Source organism: Prionailurus bengalensis, chromosome A1 (assembly GCF_016509475.1).
Source record: "Prionailurus bengalensis isolate Pbe53 chromosome A1, Fcat_Pben_1.1_paternal_pri, whole genome shotgun sequence".
Taxonomy (NCBI): domain Eukaryota; kingdom Metazoa; phylum Chordata; class Mammalia; order Carnivora; family Felidae; genus Prionailurus; species Prionailurus bengalensis.
In genome coordinates this window covers 126,241,305-126,261,963 of record NC_057343.1, presented here as the reverse complement: position 1 = coordinate 126,261,963, position 20,659 = coordinate 126,241,305, and the positions used below count along the sequence as shown (strand labels likewise).

At 39.4% G+C, this 20,659-nt stretch overlaps 1 protein-coding gene across 1 annotated transcript; it reads left to right on the top strand.

Annotated features, from left to right (window-relative positions):
• The first annotated feature begins 1,350 nt into the window (after nt 1-1,350).
• ACTBL2 (actin beta like 2) lies at nt 1,351-2,982 on the top strand. Its single transcript, XM_043590756.1, has one exon. It carries the CDS (start codon nt 1,445-1,447, stop codon nt 2,573-2,575), a length of 1,131 nt encoding a protein of 376 aa, XP_043446691.1. The 5' UTR covers nt 1,351-1,444; the 3' UTR covers nt 2,576-2,982.
• Nucleotides 2,983-20,659: the final 17,677 nt, after the last annotated feature.

The window sequence follows — 20,659 nt, the reverse complement described above, 5'->3', positions numbered from 1 at the left end:
TTTTGTCAAGTACTGTCCAGTACAGCAAGACTGCTTCTGCCTCTTACAAAGTGGCAATTAATTAACCAAAAACTAAGGTGATTTTGGAGAACCCCAATGTGAGCAATGAAAAACTGCTTTGCTTTAGAAGAGCTGACAGGGAGGTTCTGTTTACATAGCATAGTGGGAGCAAATAAATGAACTTTGAGAATTGCTGTTTCTTTGAAACACATTACTAGAGTCCTACATTATATCATGGCACACAGTCTACTAAATTGTCTATATTTCTATATTGAAAATAAAATCCAAACAAACTATACCTATAAAATGACCAAGGTGTAATATTGTATATGCTAAAATCAAAGGAAAACTAATACTATTCCAAGTGTGTATTAGAGAGAAGCTTGATGTTATAACACATTATACGAATCTTGAAGATCAAAATGTTTTCAAGATCGGCTCAAACATATCACTTTAAAACTCATTATCAATTATGTTCCTTGTTGTACAACTAAAGAGTTATTATAAATAGATACAATTTTTATAATCCACATTTTACTTAATAAATCATGCAAGATGGACATTGAGCCTCTGTGCAGTCAACATGGACCCAATAATCTAGTTCCTGAACAATGTCTGGGCATAGTAAGTTCCTAATTTAATTTGGTTGTTCGAAATTTATATCAAGAAAGAAAATATATAATGATTTACTTTATTGATCACTTTATTGCTTCTAGCTGTCTTCCAATGGGTTAGAAGTCTATTAAAAATCCCTAAATTGTGCACAATGCAAATGCATTAAAATTACAGCTGTCAGGCCACACTTGGCCATTCATTATTTTCATCCATTAAAATAATTTCCATCATGATGAACATCCTATGGGATTAGGACCAAAATGGGAAAGAAAATCTTGAAAAAGTGAAGTTTTCAGAGTTCGGCTCCTCATAAGAACAATATATTAAGAATGAAAAGTTAAAGCTACTGTGGAGAAAATGGACCCAGAGAGTAAAGTGAGGAGGGATTGGTCCTTCCAGCCATGTTACCCATACCTCACACTAGCTTTCTTTCATCTTGTTTTTATATCCCCCATTGCATCATCATAGTTATCTAGAGACTGAGCCAAAGCACGCTGACAACCATGTGTGGGTTGCCTAATTACAGTAACCTCAGATTTGGCCACTTGATAGTCAATTTTCTCGGTATGAAATAAGGTCTCCTAATGATTTATATAATCACCATCATCATTATTAATACCTCAAAGGCAACCCCACGCAGAAATGCTGGGAACTGGTGGGATAAGACATGGGTGGGGCCAGCGTGCACCTTTAAATACCTGTCATCACAGCACAGGATCCCCTCTCCAGAGTGTTTCGGCCTGTTCATCCTCTCCCTTGCACACCGTAATCTGCTATCTACTCTATACTTAACTTCTGCTCACTTCTCTGGAAGATTCCAGCCAGCACCATGACTGATGATGAGCTGTCTGCCTTGGTGGTAGATAATGGGTCAGGGATGTGCAAGGCAGGTTTTGGTGGTGATGATGCCCCCCGGGCTGTCTTCCCCTCCATGGTAGGGCGCCCCCGGCACCAGGGGGTCATGGTAGGCATGGGTCAGAAGGACTGCTATGTGGGGGATGAGGCTCAGAGCAAGAGAGGCATCCTGACCCTGAAGTATCCCATTGAGCATGGAGTAGTCACCAACTGGGACGATATGGAGAAGATCTGGCACCACACTTTCTACAACGAGCTCCGTGTGGCACCAGATGAGCATCCCATCCTCCTCACCGAGGCACCCCTCAACCCCAAGATCAACCGGGAAAAGATGACTCAGATCATGTTTGAGGCCTTCAATACACCAGCCATGTATGTAGCTATCCAGGCTGTGCTGTCTCTCTATGCCTCGGGGAGAACCACAGGCATCGTGATGGATTCTGGTGATGGAGTTACTCACACCGTGCCCATCTATGAAGGTTATGCCCTACCTCATGCCATTCTACGTCTAGATCTGGCTGGCAGAGACCTGACTGACTACCTCATGAAGATTCTGACAGAACGAGGCTACAACTTCACCACCACAGCCGAGCGGGAGATTGTCCGTGATGTCAAAGAGAAACTGTGCTATGTGGCCCTGGACTTTGAGCAAGAGATGGTCAGTGCTTCTGCATCCTCCTCACTGGAAAGAAGCTATGAGCTTCCTGATGGGCAAGTGATCACCATTGGGAACGAACGTTTTCGATGCCCTGAATCCATTTTCCAGCCTTCCTTTTTGGGCATTGAGTCCAGTGGGATCCATGAGACAACCTTCAATTCTATCATGAAGTGTGATGTGGATATTCGCAAGGATCTATATGCCAACACTGTCTTGTCTGGAGGCAGCACAATGTACCCTGGCATTGCTGACCGAATGCAGAAGGAAATCGTAACCCTGGCACCTAGCACAATGAAAATCAAGATCATAGCTCCCCCAGAGAGGAAGTATTCCGTTTGGATTGGGGGTTCCATTCTGGCCAGCCTGTCTACATTCCAGCAAATGTGGATCAGTAAGCAGGAATATGATGAGGCTGGTCCTCCCATAGTTCATAGAAAATGTTTCTGAATGGTCTTCCATGCTAGTAGGTTTACATTTTTCCCTTCTCTGGGTCACAGTGATGGTACTGCTTTTATCCACTTTCCTTTGAGTAAAGGTAAACACTCTGCTCTTGCTAGTGTAGAGCCAGCAAACTCATCTGCATCAAAGTATTGTGGGCTCCTGCCCAGCTAACCACATCTTGGCCTTTATGAACTGAAGGAGAATTCTAATACTGTATTCTATTCTCTTTACCTATAGGGTTCGAAGAAATATTGACATACTTAGGTGAAAATGAGCGACAAGGAGTAAAATTATGAGAAATTTCCTTTCAGAATGGATAATTAGCATTACCAAGCCTTAGAAACTAGTTTATGCTTTAAATATTCAACAACAGGCTGGCCATGTAACGCTATAAAAATGTGCATGTTAGCAAACATGTCTTATTAGTATTTTTGTTTTGCTTTTCTACTTTGTATAGAGATAATGAATTATATGGATCAATATTGTCCATATGTACATAAGCACCAGGGAAATATTATATCTTAAAATACACTAAATCTGGCTGTCTAAATGGGAATTTCTTAACTCCCCAATAGCCACTGTTTTAGGAGCTACATATTTTAATTGTTTCCCTTATTAAATAAGCATAATGAAACAGCCAATATTCCATTAATGTTGTTTATAAATCAACTAAACTTTCAGCTCAGAGTGGAGTTCTGCTTGTTAAATACATATTTTAATGTCTAACCTATTGAATTTCATTCTACTTGCCTAACTTTTAAAATAGAAATATAGTATCAAATTAATGTCATCCTGCTATGGTTTGACAAGGATAATGTTATTTTTATTTCTTAGCATAATAACATATCTTGAATAATTTCCATAGGCCATAATTTTGTATATTTCTCTAATCAAGGATTTTACTGTCAGGAAACCATAGCTGCAGCTTCTTAGTAAATTATAAATTCTAGTACAAACAGAGTAATTCCAATTTTATTCTAGGAAATAATTAGAATAATTCTGCTTTATTATGTCCAGTAACTAGCAATACTTCTTCATTCTTAGACTGTCTCTAAGATACTAACATCTTAGAAAATACTACTGTATCTTCCTACAATTTCTGAAAATTTTTAATGAACCCAATGATGATTGTCAATCAATTTTAAGGACTAGCATATTTATTTCAATCAAGTCTGTGATGTCTGATTATCTGAATATCAGAGTTATTTGTATCTCTCAGGGGTTTTTTTCTGAAAAAAAAATATTTTTGGGCAATGCTTACTAAGGCATCAACACATTCTCAGGGAAGATTAATATCTTCTTTTTTCCTTTTAATTGAGAAGCTTACACTTGTGTTTTAAAAGTCTACTCTGGAGTCTTTAAGCATTTTTTTCTTGAGACAAAACTTTTCAAAGAATTTGCTTGTTCCTTATTTTCTTTATCTGACAACTTAATTTTTAAAAATGCATTTAACCAAAATTAGTCTTCAAAGGTACCTTATTAAAAAACTTGGAGTGGTCTATTTTTAATTTTCTGAGGAACCTCCACACTGCTTTCCAGAGCGGCTGCACCAATTTGCATTCCCACCAACAGTGCAAGAGGGTTCCCATTTCTCCACATCCTCTCCAGCATCTATAGTCTCCTGATTTGTTCATTTTGGCCACTCTGACTGGCGTGAGGTGATATCTGAGTGTGGTTTTGATTTGTATTTCCCCATAGGGGCACTTGTACCCCAATGTTTATAGCAGCACTCTCAACAATAGCCAAATTGTGGAAAGAGCCTAAATGTCCATCAACTGATGAATGGATAAAGAAATTGTGGTTTATATACACAATGGAATACTACGTGGCAATGAGAAAGAATGAAATATGGCCTTTTGTAGCAACGTGGATGGAACTGGAGAGTGTGATGCTAAGTGAAATAAGCCATACAGAGAAAGACAGATACCATATTGTTTCACTCTTATGTGGATCTTGAGAAACTTAACAGAAACCCATGGGGGAGGGGAAGGAAAAAAAAAAAGAGGTTAGAGTGGGAGAGAACCAAAGCATAAGAGAATCTTAAAATCTGAGGACAAACTGATGGTTGATGGGGGTGGGAGGGAGGGGAGGGTGGGTGATGGGTATCGAGGAGGGCACCTTTTGAGATGAGCACTGGGTGTTGTATGAAAACCAATTTGACAATAAATTTCATATATTGAAAAAAAACAAAAAACAAACAAAAAAAAAACTTGGAGTGTCCTTTCTCTTTTAATTAATTTTGAATAAATTAAAATGGCTTCAAATTTGCATGTCCTGATTTTTCCCCTAATCCTTCCTAAAGAAATGTAGAACAGGGGGAACCTGGGTAGCTCAGTCATTTAAGCATCTGACTCTTGATTTTAGCTCAGGTCATGATCTCATGGTTCGTGAGTTAGAGCCCTGTGTCAGGCTCTGCCCTGACAATGTAGAGCCTGCTTGGGATTCTCTTTCTCTCTCCCTCTCTCTCTCTCAAAAACAAATTAAAAAAAACTTTTAAGAAATGTTAAACAATCCAGAAAGGATCACTTTTTATATGTGTGACCTATTCATCATTATGTTATAATTTTGCACCTGGTACTTTTGACCATGTAAACATTTAAAAGGAAGTTTAAAAAAAAAAAAAGATGGCTTATCAGGTAAGGTTATAAATTCCTTATAATCTCAATTAAAAAGTTGGGTTTTTGTGGATTAACTGGTCTTTAGGTAATTAGTAGGTGGAGATAATGGCAATAATAATATCTTGGATTTATATGCTACAACATTTTCCATTTGCAGTGTAGTTCTCACAAATACTCTGACCTACATTCCCTGTTACCAGAAAAAAAAGCATACCTTCCCACCCAGAGAAAATTTATGGGACAGGTAAGGTGAACTTCTGAGAGAGAATTATTGAGCCCTGGATCATTAGATGAAAATATGAATTCTGTAATTCACACAAAAATTTAAACTTAGGGTCTTTGGATATTCTCCTATTCATCAACATTGACTGGCTAACGTATGAATTTAATGAGGAAACACTCCATCCCACAACTTCACATTAGAGACTCAATGCCATCTCTTTAGGTAATACAACGGGCTTGTTATTCACCAGTAGTTCACCAGATGGGACAACACGGAGGTAACCTTCACAAACGAATTTCATACCACTGTGATTCCCACTTCCACTCCATGACCCACTCTGAGCAGCAGTTAGGGCTGGAGCTGTACCACAACCCCCCCGTGACCAACAAAAAGCCATTACTTCCTAGTCACAGGTAACATTTTCCTGAAAGCATAAATGACCCAAAGTCAGTATCTATACTACTGTTTCCTAAATTTCACAAGCGCTTATTTTTCAGTAGTGAGACAAAGTAGTGCTAGGATGCAGGCTGAGTCTTAATTTACTAGAAACACGTTTCAAGAACCTTGGGGGATTAACAATTCAGTAGTGGGAGAAACTATGTTCAGTGGAAAGCAGTATGATCTCTGGGTGGTTCAGAGACTAAACTCAGTCCAAGATACGATGATAATCCAAATAAGAACGGTTCAAGCCAGGGTAATCAAAGAAGCCTTCATCAAGCAGATGGAATCACTGAGTTGAGTCTTAAAGCACACATAAGTTGTAATGAACATAAAAACTCATCTTAGATAGCTCTGGCACTATTATGATCACTGGTTGATAGGGTGATTAATTCTTATTTTGATATTTTTCACTGGACTATGCCAGAAACTGTAAAGAAGTACATAACTTTTCATAACCTTTAAGGCTCAGTTCAAGTGTCACCTCTTCTACAGAGCTTTTTCTAGCCTACCCTCCATCTTTTGCAAAAAAAAAAAAAAAGGGACAAACTCCTCCTTTGTGCTCCCATTGTATCATTTTCATGCATTTGGCATTGTACTTGTAACATGTGGCCATACTCTCCCACTCTTACCCATCAATGAGCACCTGGAAGACAGAGACATAAACAGTATTTATCTACCCTTGAAGCTCCCAGGATTCAACACATACTACTAACTCAATAAATATGGTTTGAATGAATAAACTAGTGAATTCATGGATTCCAATGTGCATCATTAACATCACAGTTCTACCTTAATTTTTTATCACACTATTCTCAGCTCTTTGTCTCTTTGTCTGCTAGCGTATGCTACTTTTGTTGGTGTTGTTTCTTCTATGATTCATATTTTTCTCTTTTTCCTTTCTTCCTCTCTTCTTTTTCCTTTCCCATATACTTCTTCCATGCTTCTCAATATAAAGAAGAGGAGTATTAAAGTTTTTGCTTGTCAATAAAGGTTTCCCATTCTTCAGGTTGGTCAAAGGATCAGTCAGCTTCATCTGTCAGAGTGTGTGCTAGCTATATAGCTGCTGCAATTTTAGCCCAGAAAAAAGAGAGAGAGAAGGAAGGAAAGAAAGAGGGAGTGAGGGAGGGAGGGAGGGAGAGAGGAAAGGAGGGAGGGAAGGAAGGAGGGAAGGAGGGAGGGAGGAAAGGAAGGAGGAAGGAAGGAAGGAAGGAAGGAAGGAAGGAAGGAAAGAAGGAAGGAATCTCTTCAGTGAGCATGGTAGTATATTCAGCTCTTCTAATCTACTTGCATTCTTGCTGATATTTTTCTTTTTTTTTTTTTTTCTAAACTCCAAATTGCTCCAGAGTTGAGTTTTAGGCATATGACTCCCTAATAACTCAAACACTGTAATATATTGAAATGCTTTTCTGGTAACTATTCACAGCCTCCTTCCAGAATTTACAAAAGATTCCTTTCAAAAAATGCTTTTTGAAGTTAGGAACTAAGCATGTGGTTTGCCTAATACTGCTTCCAGATGTTGATAAGTACAGTTAGAATGTCTTTAGGGATATATATGTATATATCAGTAGAGAGACTGCTCATTAAAATTAATTGATACTTTAAGACTTCCTTTTTAAATATGAAAGGACCTGTCTGAACTATAGCTGTCATTTTTTTTTTTTTTGGCTAACACCATAAGTAATAAAGAATATAGAGCCTCCATGAGTGGCCTGCTTTGTTTTTCATCCCATTCCAAATATGCTGTCCTAACCACCTTATAATTTTGGGGTTCAGTTAAATCCAGTCAAGAGATGTGCCAGTAAGAGATGATGACAGATATTTTATCTAGGCAACACCCTAACACCACTTGAAAAATAAAAATCTTATTTAATTGGCTATTTGACAACATGTAAGTCAAAAGCCAAGTTGTTCTCTCTGGAATTGAGAAGGAGGCATTTCTAACCATACTCATACCACATGACACAGTGCCTGGTGAATAAAGGAGAAGATACGCAGGCCGAGCAAGAGGGATTAAAGTTCCTGCTCAGTTCCCCTTCATGAGTGTATTAAAGTAAGAGAAGTTTTCCTAGCTATTTTATAGGTTGGGGTGAACAGAAAAAGCCAGACACTAATATGGTATTTTAACTTCATGGCTTCTACATGTTTTCTGTGACTCACTCAGAATATCCCCAGTATCATCCTCTCTTCTTTTATTTTTTTTTTTTAATTTTTTTTTTCAACGTTTATTTTATTTTTGGGACAGAGAGAGACAGAGCATGAACGGGGGAGGGGCAGAGAGAGAGGGAGACACAGAATCAGAAACAGGCTCCAGGCTCTGAGCCATCAGCCCAGAGCCTGATGCGGGGCTCGAACTCCCGGACCGCGAGATCGTGACCTGGCTGAAGTCAGACGCTTAACCGACTGCGCCACCCAGGCGCCCCATCATCCTCTCTTCTTTTAATTGAGAAATAGTAGCAACTCAATGTCATTTATTTTTCCCATTTCTAAATAATGAAGGAAAAGCTGGTCTCAGCAATGAAGACAAAGTTATGTTCACCAGTGGGAAAGCTGGAAACTTCTACAGCAATCCACAGTGTTTATGGTTCATAAATAGGAAGATTTCCACAGAAATAAAAGCTTTTGGTAAGTCTTCAGTTACCAGAGTGATTTAGTAGTGCATTATATGTGAAATCTATAATTTCTAGATAATGAGTTGGTAAAAAGCCAGAATAAATACAGAACATGCCTCTATTTATTATATAAATGGTATTAAGTCACTAATGAGAATCAAAATATTACATCCTTGGCTGAATAGTCAAGTTTATCAAAATGCAACAAATTATCTGCAGCAAACAGATACAAAATGTACAATTTTAAAATTTTTATGGATTCGGGGAAACAAAATTTGAAGCAGAGAAAATTATATCAATGAAAAAGATGGAAATAACAAAATAACAAAAGACCATTCTTCCCCTTAACCTGGTCTTGGTACTACTTTTTTAAAATTTTTTTAACATTTGTTTATTTTTGAGAGACAGAGAGAGGTAGAATTGGGGGAGGAGCAGAGAGAGAGGGAGACACAGAATCTGAAGCAGGCTCCAGGCTCTGAGCTGTCAGCACAGAGCCTGACAGAGCATCTGCACAGGGCTCAAACTTACAGCGAGATAATGATCTGAGTCAAAGTCAGACACTTGGCCAACTGAGCCACCCAGGTACCCCAAACTTTATTAAGGTTTGATACTAGGTATGCCTCTTAGTGATTTTACTAATCAGTCAAAAATACACATAATAAAAAACAAAATTATAAATCACTACGGTAGTGTAAAATATGAGTCAACAAAGCTCTGTGACCAATTGGTGTAATAGGGAAAGGGAAGAAGGGAAGAGAAGGAGTTGACACTATAAATGACAACCATCACAATGTTTAAGTCAACCACAATTTGAGTAGTGGATACTTCCATTTGGAGTCACTGTGGCCAGTCGACTTGACCGCTCTTCAAACACTGGCCCCACAAAGGGACTCTGACCACTCACAAAGTCAGGCAGGCAGGATGGGTACAGCACACACTGATTGTTTCATTTGGTTTTTATCTTGATTCTTTGGTAAACAGCAACCAAATTATCCTTTAATTTAGCAATAATTCCCTTTGGTGTGAATACTAGTGGGAGGCAAGGCCCAGCATCATACTCATTCACCAGCACCTACAGCTTAAGCTCTCTATCAGAGAGCCATCCTGAGATTTGGACACTTGGAACCTGAAAAAGTGACCCAAACATGCAAAAACTCTTGAGAAATTATTCATAGCCTCAGTGACACAGGGAAGTCATCAATGGCTATGGCATAGTCCCATGGTAAAAATCCTAACCAGGCTACAACTTTGGCATGAGTACAGCTAGTTTTCTTATTTTCTAGACTCTTTACTAGTTTCTATCCATTTTCCAGGAATGGATTCCATAAGCTCATCATCCTACCAAAAATGTCTTTCCTGGCTTAAGCTATCTAAATTCAATTTCTCTTACTTGAAATCAAACATGTTGATTGAAACATATTTTGATACCAGGGAATGGAATTGCAGGTCATAGACCCTTAAAGAAATGGGTAAAAATAGGATTGGTCATCTGGCCCAATCAGGTAGAAGGCAAGTAAAAATCCCACTAGTGTTCAGTAAAGGGAACTTTGCAGCTCATGGCAAACAGTGGCTAAATAGTTCATTAAAATATTTCATGGGATCACTTAAGGGGCACCTGAGTGGTTCAGTCGATTGAGCATTCAACTTCGGCTCAGATCATGATCTCACAGCTCGTGAGTTCAAGCCCCGCGTCAGGCTCTGTGCTGACAGCTCAGAGCCTGGAGCCTGCTTTGGACTCTGTGTCTCCCTGTCTCTGCCCCTAACTCACTCACATTCTATCTCTGTCTCTCTCAAAAATAAATATTAAAAATATTTTAAATAATAAAAAATTTTTTTAATATATTTCCTGGGATCACTTAAAATGTAGTCCTTTTTGAAGGCAAGGCCATGGGGGACCAAGCTTTTCCTGTCATGGAACAATATAAAAGATGTGAGTAATTCTGTGTGTATAGGTGGATGGCTTCTTCTTTTCTCTCTATCCACTTTAAAAGAAAGAATAACAAACTCAGAAGACTATATATATCAAAGCACAAACTAAGCTAAGAAAAAAGATCTTTTGTCTTTTAGAGATATGAGACTAAAGTACCTAACAGTCCAATGATTGAATTCATAGACTCACTAGGACTTTCATGTGAAATTTGGAGTAAAAGTAGAAAAGAGTGGGACTCTAACCAACAATTGCAGAAGAGCCTTTAGGATATGAGAACTTGGAGGCTCCAAACATCCAGCCACACCTCCTTGTAATCAAAGCAACTTCTTTTCCTCATCCAGTGAGGCCTTTATCATTTGGTCACACAAACATGAATGACACAGCCTTACCTGATGAAGAGCCTAGCCATTAGGGTCCTTGTAGATAGCATATAGAATACCCAAAGGACTTCAACTAAAGAAAATTTAATTTAAAACTATTTACAGAGGACTGGGAAGGATTAAGGAAGCACTAAGGATGGTGAGGCAACAAATGCTAACACCAGCAAGAAGCCATCATTATCACTAAGCCCAGAAGAGCAAGGAAAGGGAGAGGTATGGCCAGAAGCAGAAAAGGGAGAGCTGTCCAGCAAGAGGACCACCCAGTATGAACTATGGTTATAGAAGAATACAGTCTCTGGCAAAAGAAGAAAGATTAGGGGAAATAAAAAGTCTGAACTCTCTTCCCCTTCACTCCCCAGAATCCTCTACCTCCCATTGATCTAAACCAATAAAAAAGCCAGAGGTCAAGGGTGGCTAGGTGATTTAGTCCTTAGAGTTCAACCTATGAAAGCACACAGCAAGACAAAGAAGATAAAGAATAGATGGAAAGGTACAAACACAACAACAAGGGCACCAATTCTCATGCCCCATACTATAGTCACTTTTATTATTTCTAGACCTTGAGTCAGAGGCCAACATGATTGAGGGTGCTCACTTCTGAAGTCAAAAGCTAGAGGTCAAGGCTTACATGTAAGAAAAAGGAACTGTAGGACTTTGCTAGTCTCTTTAGGGAAAAATCTTGGAAATCTTTACACAAAGGGTGCCCTACTCTTTGCAAAGAGAAAAATCTGATAGAAACAGTGCCCTACAGAAGGAAAGGAAAGCATAGTTTTACATCAGGCTGAAGTTATGCTTATGAATTTTCTTAGTGAGGGTAGTGGATTTAATATGATAGCATTAATAGTTGGTAGTGGCTCTGTGTGACACAGTAATTGATAGAAATGTGGACTAAGTTGTAGACCCTGCTAGATGAAGCTGAGATACTAGAAATCCCTATATTGTAATACAGAGGAAGGAATCAAAAGATTTTGCAAGATAGGAATAATGGATTTGACTAATCATATGCTCTCTATTATATTCCACTAGAAAACCTAGAGTGTGCACCCTTCCCCCAAACCCTTGAGAAATACACTGGAATAGAACCTACAGCTTCACTGAGCAATTCCTATCCGGTGTGTAATTCAGTGGGGCACATTTCCTGGGTGTTTAGGTAAGGACCATACCAAAGGGAGAATGACTGTGAAGTGAAGGTGACATGCTTCACAGGGATTCACTGGGCAGATGGAATAGAATTTCAGTTAAAACTGAACATTTGCTTGGAACTTTTAAAGCATCAACCACTCACATCAGTAAAGTCTGTTCTCTTTGAAAATACAGTGTGAGAAATTTTTGACATTTGAAATTTTTATTTCCAGCCACAGCAATATTAAGGTTTACAGCTTTAGAAAGGAAACACATGCTTTAAAATGTGATGAAATATCAGGCCATTCCAGGGAATATGTTTAAGTTACTTAATATAACTCTAACAAGACTTAAGAGTAGATATAACCCAAATAATCCCTCTTCTTCCAGAGGAAAACCTGAGGTATTTCCAATATTCTTTGCTTAATTCTTTTATACTAACTGATTATACATTGCCAACATTAATATAATGAGGTATAACATATTTAGCTATATTTATTTCAAGAAATAAAGAACAAGTAACATAAAGGAGCATTATTATGTAGAATGTTTCTAGAAAGGCTAATATGACTACCCACTAAAAAAACCCAAATCTAAAAATACTAAGAAATAATTCAACCCTTCATCATTAGGCTTGAATTTAAATGACAAAACATATTGAGCACTTCAAATTGAAAAGGAAAACTAATTCCAAGAAAATTACATAAAATACGTTGATATTATAAAAATTCATGAGTTTTCAGTAAAAACCCAGATCAACATGATCATTTCAATTCATTAAGTATAGACAATTCCAAAAATAATTTAGTCTTTGCTCGTGGATTTATGATGGAACTTATCACTTCTTATACTTAGTAAGTGCTTTGAATAATCTCATCATGATACTTTCTTAGAAATCTCAGAAAGGGACACATTGTGTCTCTCAGTTCTGAGTCAATATATACATCAGGCCAATCCAGAAAGACATTCCATGTCCATGGCTAGAATAATAAAATGAGAAATAGAAAGGTGAAAAATGAAATTGACTTTTGGTGACTTCTCGAGTCTCCCATATGGAGTACATACAAATGTGCTTTGACTCATTCATCTGGCTTCCTAAGAGAGTCGTATAATTTCAATAAATCCCTAATCATACAAAACACACATTTCAGAAAAGTAAAGAGACCTGTTTCTGAAGCCTCTGAGTTTGCTCTAAATCACAATGCAAGCTGTAAACAACTAGGCAGCTCCCTTAACAATATGTGCCAAATGTGTCTCTAGCATTTAATGACTTCTTTTTCATAAGAGCTCCTACCCCTTTTAGAATGACTGCACATTATATTGAAACATCTAAGGTTAACTCCTGGTTTTTTCATTCCAAAACCAGAATACTACCAGGAAAGACAAAGTAAACTCAAACAGGTAGTAACCTTCAAAGAGGTATTAATCCAAAGAAGTCATACAGGTAACTCAAAAGACTAAACACTGAAAGATGTACTACTCAGTTACTAGGTTATAGATTAACTTGTCATCAAGAAGTCATGCTGGAACCAACTCTTCCTCATGCCTTGAGGAAATGAAGGAAGGTCCCATGGCTGTCTGTCTATCTAGCCATCAATAGAGACCTCCTCAAAGGATCTGGAGTGACTGAATGATAAGCATTATGACATGAGGAACACACACTGGGCATCTGTGAACTTACAGATAGAACTCTGAAAGTTTCTTCACAAACCTGATTTGACTGCTTGTTTATATAAAACCTACTTCCTGAGTTAAAAAAAAAAATCATTTATCAATTATTTTGAATCACTCTGTATTTTCCAACCAGCTACTGAGGTAATGGGTTATGATAAAAGCAAAAGGGAGGGCAAATGGGAGAAAATGAATATGGTAGTTCTTCTTTCTTCTTGCCACACTGTGCCCAGGATATCAGCACTTCTCTAAAACATGGGCCCAACGGACAGCATTACCTGCTGGGTGGACTGTCCATTTTCTACCTTCTTTTCCCATCTCTGTTCTCTTTCCTCGGACATTTTCTCCATCTCAAATATCATCTTCAGTCTTTCATCACATTTTCGCAACCACCACCAATTTGAAACCAACCACCTATTCCATAATCTCTACCCTCATGTAAATCTTTTCCAATCTGTCTTTTGGAAGATGAAACACTATTTGGTAGGTAGTTGCTGAATTATAAAGTCCTACCTACTGGACTACCCACAGAAACCTATTTGATTTTAGCACAAACAATGAAATTCCAAACTATTACTATGAAGTAAAAAAAAAAATTCTCTAGGCTTAAGCCACCTTTGTGATTATGTTGAAAAAATGGTTCTTCTTTTTGCTTAATAGACATTATAGTTGGTGAGGTTTGGGTGTGTAGCATATAATCACCAGATGTACTCTACTCTCTCTAGTCCTAACATTTCTTTAATCTTAAAAGAGGGCAACTGTCACATTGTGAAGGAGGTCATGGTATTTCGTAAGAATTTTAAGATCATTTTAAAAAATAAAATCTGCTGTTTTATAGCTGATCAAAAGGATTATGCATATTCTTCAGCATACAGGTATTTTGCAATTATTGAACACCTAATAGTTATGATGAGAAATAGCAAAAGACACATGTACTGTTTAACTGCTGCATTACCTTGTGCTAAAGGCAACTGAACCCCTGACTAGGTACAAAGAGAGCAATGACCCACCTGTTAAGAAGCTAACTTCACTGAGCCTGCCTCTGCTCATTCCTGGGGTTGACAGTCCTGAGTTTCACCAAGCTCCTAAGTTCCTGCTTCTTTTATTGAGTATCTCCACACCCAGGATTAGAAAATAGTGATTGGTATAGTAAAGTACATTCATATCACAAAGGAATTTCATTTTGAAACTCTTATGGCCAAGACGTGCTTTCCACAGGAAAAGTAACTTGGATTCTTCCCTGAAGATGAGCAACCCTGGGAAAGTTTATAATCTCTACTACCTCCCCTACTCTAGCTTCACAGGAGCCATTTCCCCTTTCTCACCCTGGCCCAAGTTTAGTCATTTAATGCCCCTCAAAACCCTGTACCATTGTTGCAGCACACATGAAATGCTTTATAGAGACTTCACTCAAAGCTTAGGGTGGCAAGAAGTAATTCACCATAGAGTCTTGCATATAGTCAACAAACCAGGTTTCCCGGTTAAGGGAAATTCCTCAGAAGCCAAAGTCCTGGCCTATCACCTCAGGCCACCCTGTACAGTTGCCTGTCTGTCTGGCTCACTGACACATCCACAGGACAGAGGCTCTCTTTTTTGCTAAAACTCTGGATGACATATTGTGACTCCTCAAAATCCAAGTCCAAAAAAGTGATGCCAAAGTGTTTTAGTGGGACCCAGAAAATGGTGTGAACTTATCATAAAGAAAAGTAAAGGATTCCAAAGGCAGTGGGATTGAGGCTATGATTTGAAGGTGATAATGGCAAATTAGTAAGGGATTGTACTAGTTTCCTATTGCTGGTGTCACCACTTACCAATTTAGTGACTTAAACCAACTCGCATTTATTTTCTGACAGTTCTGGAGTGCAGGAATCTTAAATGTTTGGCAGAGCTGTGTTCCTTCTAGAGACTCTAGGGGAGAATCCATTTCCTTGCCTTTCCAGCTTCTAGAGTGTGCCCATACTCATTGGTCCTCTTGTGCCTTCAAAGCCAACAATCACATCACTCCTACCTCTGCTTTGTCCTCATATTGCCTCCTCTGTCTCTTCTGCTCCCCCTTTCACTTTGAGAAACCTTGAGATTACAACAATGGGTCCACCTGAATAATCCATGATAATCCCCCTCAATATGCATAACATCTGACAAACGTATGGCAACATATTCAAATGGTTTAGGGATTAGGACATGGATATCATGAGGGGAGGCATTATTCTGTTTACCACATGTTTCTTTCATTGGATTCTCATGGATAAGCCTCATACACTGTGAGAAGCATGTAAAGACAGAAACACAAGCATGAAGGGCAGATCACTTTATTGGTCCTACCTTCAACCACTTGCTGAGTGAGGAAGGGTAGTGAGTAGACTTCTACTCAGAGTAAGAGTCAGATTTATTACTCACTGTGTGGACTGGGACATGTAAATTAACCTCCCTGTAACTTAGGTTCCTCATCTGTAAACTACATCTAATAGTAGAACCTATCTCAGAGGATTACTGATTCAATGAAATTGTGTGCCCACAAGACTGAGGCACTCTTCTGGGCACATAGTAAGCAGGAAATAAATATTATTTATTAATGATGGTCACAAATACGCCCAGAGTAAACAGAAACCAGAGAGAAAAAATAAAATAAACATCATCAGTATCTTTCTGTACCCACAATGGCTGTATATTTTAGGAAGATCCATAACTCTTTTACTAATTGGGCACAAATGGAAAAACAGAAGGGAACTGGACCAGGGCCCTCACAGTGACTAAGAGCTGCAGACTACGGTAAGGTGATGGGACCAAAGCAGCTAACACCTCTCTTAGGACCAGGCAAAGAGGCCTCTGGTCAGGGCCTTATGTTTTAGAACACCCCATACACATATGCAAAACACAGAGACTGATTTTCTTTTTAGCATTACAAGAAAGTTTTTTGAAAGTTTAGTAATTGGTTGAGTGAAGGAAAGTTAAAGGAAGAGGAGGAATGAGTGTAATGAGCCACCCATCAGATGGCTCTCATTAGGGACTGAGAGCCCAGTGGTATGGTTGTGATAGATGGCGGGAGAGCAGCAAAGAGGATCATGGCCTCTGCCTTTGCTTTTAAGTTGAAACAACAAATTATGTATCAGATGTGTCTGGGCAGATGGATTTCCCCAAATAACTGCACACCCTCCCTCTCTTGTCTTCTGCTCCAGAATTTTCAGAAATGCCAAAACTACATGAGAACCCCAAGAAAAAAAAAGGAGGCAACTTAGTGGAGAACAACACATCCATCCCAGCTCTGTAGGAGCTTCACTTGGTCCACAGTTCCCATCCTGAGTCCAGACAGTCCCAGTGATCAGCCAGGAGTACTGGGCAGGGACCCAGCTTTCACCTGACCTCAGCAGAACTGAACTATTGCTCGGGCTCATGGGAAACAGGGGTGGACGCCAGTGGAACATTCTCCCTTAACTTCCAGAGCACCAGCTTTTCATCCCAGGAACAGCCTGCAGGGTCCTAAGCAGGAAGCTGGCCAGGCTTTGGGCATAGTGTGGTTTATAGTTTTCAAATATTTGGACATATGGTATGTTCACCTCCAGTTGTACTCTTGCCCTGGGTGCTGTTAAATGCTAGGGGCAGATCAAAAGGCATTATTTTCCCTCATCATCACTAAATCTATCACTCAAGGGATGTTAATGAACCAGACAGGCACGAAGAGCCATCTTCAATAAGCTCACAGACAAAGACCTAGCCAGGGAGGTATAAAGAATAGGAGAGCTGAACTTAGAGGACTCTGCTGGAGGAAAAAATAACTTCCAAATAAATTCAGTTCCAGAATGTAAAATACAGTTTCTCTACATATCCACTTAATGAATTCTATCTGAAGGCAAGAGAAAACAGATTCAGAATTCCAACCACATCCTCTATGGTAAAGGAAATTGGATTTACATTAACAGAATGTCCATAAAACTCTCCAAATCCAATGCTCTTTCATGTCACATGGTCTTCATCTCAGAAAGGATGTGGTGGTCTGGCTTGTTTCATACGATACTTCAGGAGAACCATGTCTGACAAAGCCCTGGGAGGCCAACAGCTTGGCTTCCTCAGGAACTCTCATCTGCCACTGTCTCAAATCCTTGCCAATTTCTGTGTCTTGAGACCCAACCTTCAACAGGGAGAGTGACCACCCACGATCCATTGTCTCAACCCATCCTGTCTGACATTTCCAGTATGGAGTCTCATTTAAGAAAACCTGCTGCAACAGATATAATAAAATGTCTTTCTAGGGAAATACTCCAAGAAGGGAAAATAATCAAGGGTAGGAAAGCTGATCAGAAAGAATCCTGTTAGCAGGAAAACCCCAACTCTTCAGCCAAGAAAATAAATGAGCACATGTGGTGGAGAAAAGGTGGGGGGGGGGGAGCAAAGAGGGAAATCACCCTGAGCAGCCCTGGGTGCAGATTCAAATGGCAGCTGCAAGCCAGGGGACAGTACATGGTCTGAACTTCCCCACCTCAACCATGCTGGGGGCTGAGGGACACACCTCTTTCTTCTTCCCATCCTCATCTTCTTTGCCCTGAATACCCACCTCTATTTCCTCTTTTTTATCCATTCCCAGCTTCATTCCCAAACCTGACAAAGCAAACACTTGGACACTTCTGCTATTGCCAAATGTCTAAATGATGCCCTTGGCATAACACAGCAAAGGCATCTATCACAGGAACAAAGAAGTAAAGAGAGAGCTCAAGTCCAGAGCTTAAAAAAAAGTCAATCTCCGCATACAGGAACTAGTTTTAGAACAATCAGCGCACAACATTCCACACTGCCCCCACAAAGCCCTCAGGCTCTTCTGAAAGGTCAAGAGAACACAGACAAGGTGGGATAAAGCTTCTTCTTTTCCTAAACAACATGATTTTTGTCAGCTTAATATTGGGTTTCTGAAGTGCTCTGTAAAATCCGGTCTCCCATCCCTCAACTTCAAGAGTGCAATATAGCTCCCTGGCACAGGCTCCTTTTTTTCATTCAAGAGAACATTTTTAGAGAGAAAGGAAGAGCCCAGACCCTTCTTTAGCAGGAAGGAGACTGGAGGAAGGCAGGATCCATTGCTAAAACCACTTAACTTTTGTGGTGGGGTTGTCTTTCTCCTCTTGGAGGTCTCCCTGATGGTACAGAACCTATCCGCCCCACACACGCCCTCCTACGTCTACTGCCTTGGATTATACATGGAAAGTTTCGTGATTTTCTCAGAACAATTTCCATTTCTCCAGCTAGATTAAAAAGCTGTTCAAAATAAAAACCATTCACCTCCATCTCACCCCACCCATCCCCCTATATTCCCTAGTACAGAGTTTTTTCTGGGTCCAGTAGATTTTGAGTTTTTTGTTTGCCACCTGACACAATGGCTGAGAGTTTGCTCCTTCCTGGGAAATGAGGAGGTTTCACATACAGAGACTGGCAGGAGCAGAGATGACTGCTACAGAGCACTTCCATATGCTGAAAATGGCACAGGCTTCAGAGTTGGACCAACATGAATTCAAATCCTGACTCTGCCACTCTTTGTAATTTAGGAAGTTGCTTTCTCTTTGTGCACTTATTCTCTGTCTGGAAAATGAGGATAATAACACCTACTTTAGAGCATAGATACATAGAGAGTACATTGGGTGATATATTTAGCTGGATGACAAAAAAAAAAAATCACTCACTAGGTGTCATGTAGTCGTTTCATTACTTTTTAAGAAATAAAAAGCTTAAGAAAATCAGAGGTTAGAGTGAGATCCCAAAGGGTATGCTCAAGTCATTTAAAGTATTTGCTAAACTGACTTCAAAAGAGGGTGACAGCTGATAAGTAGAGACCTTCGGTGTAGACAAGACAAAGTTTATTCTGCATAAAAAAAGAATAAGGAGTTTACATTTAAGGGCTGGAGAAAGGAATTGAGAAAGGGAGAAGCATGCACATTCAGGATGGATGCAACTAAAGGAAAAGAGAAATCAAAAGACCCATTGTAGTGCTTGAGAAAGGGCTTTGGGGAAGAAGGAATGTACCCAATGAGCATAAGTAAGCTCTTTGCTGTAGATGAGCAATATAAATCTCCTTTCCCATCTCTCCTGTGAAATTTTCCGAAATGTCTATACTGCTGGCCCACATGGATTCTTGGGGGGGGGGGGGGGGGGGGGGGCTCAAAGAAGTGTTTGGTTTTACCTCTAGGTGGACTTGAGAGAAGCCAGGGGATGGTGCCACTAAGCTTCACATTTCATTCCCAGATTCCTTTACCAAAATCAAAATGGATCTTACACTTGATGTATTTATGAAACATGCAGTAATTTTTAATTTTTTCCCCAAAATACTGTTCTAAAATCAAAGCCATCTTATAATCAAGAAAATCCTATAATTAAATTTCTGGGGTCACCTGGGTGGCACAGTTGGTTAAGCGTGCAATTCTTGCTTTCGGCTTAGGTCATGATCTCACAGTTCATGGGATCAAGCCCCACATCAGATTCCATGCTGACAGATGCTCCATGCTCTTTCTCTCTAAAAAAAAAATAAATAAATTCTTTAAAAAAAAGAAGTTTCTGGCCTAAGTACTTAATGAGTGAGATTTTTTTTTCCCCTTCTCCCTCATACCCCCTATGGGTACAAAAGAGAATAAGCAGTACTATCCCACTAGGCTTAGAAGGGCTCCAGGAGGGATGGAAAAGGAATATTTGAGGCCAAAAATAAACTCAAATGTCTACAGTCATGGTAGAGCCAGTACATTCGTCTTCTCTGACAAGAACTATGGCCTTTGGTTCACATTATCACCACCTCCCTATTACTCAACCCACTGCTTCTTCTATTAGGTTCCAAAAACTTTATTTGTACCATTCCCTAGGTGTCATTGCCCTGAAGGAGATTACTAGTTAGATGGACATGGCATGTACAAAAATAACAGGGAAATGAAGCTGAATGTGCTAAGTCCCTGAAGGATTAGAGAAGCAATGGGTATCAGAGAAATGAGCCAAGGCACCAGTTTGGTGGAATCCATAAAGGCTCCATGGAAAACGTGATACTCAAGATGGATGCTGAGGCTAGGTCCAAGTTTGATAAGCAGATTTGGGAGTAGAAAGGACACTCTAACCATCATCACATGTTATTACC

Excerpts from the sequence above, each read along its gene's own strand:
- ACTBL2 (XM_043590756.1), top strand. The coding sequence starts at position 1,445 with ATGACTGATGATGAGCTGTCTGCCTTGGTGGTAGATAATGGGTCAGGG.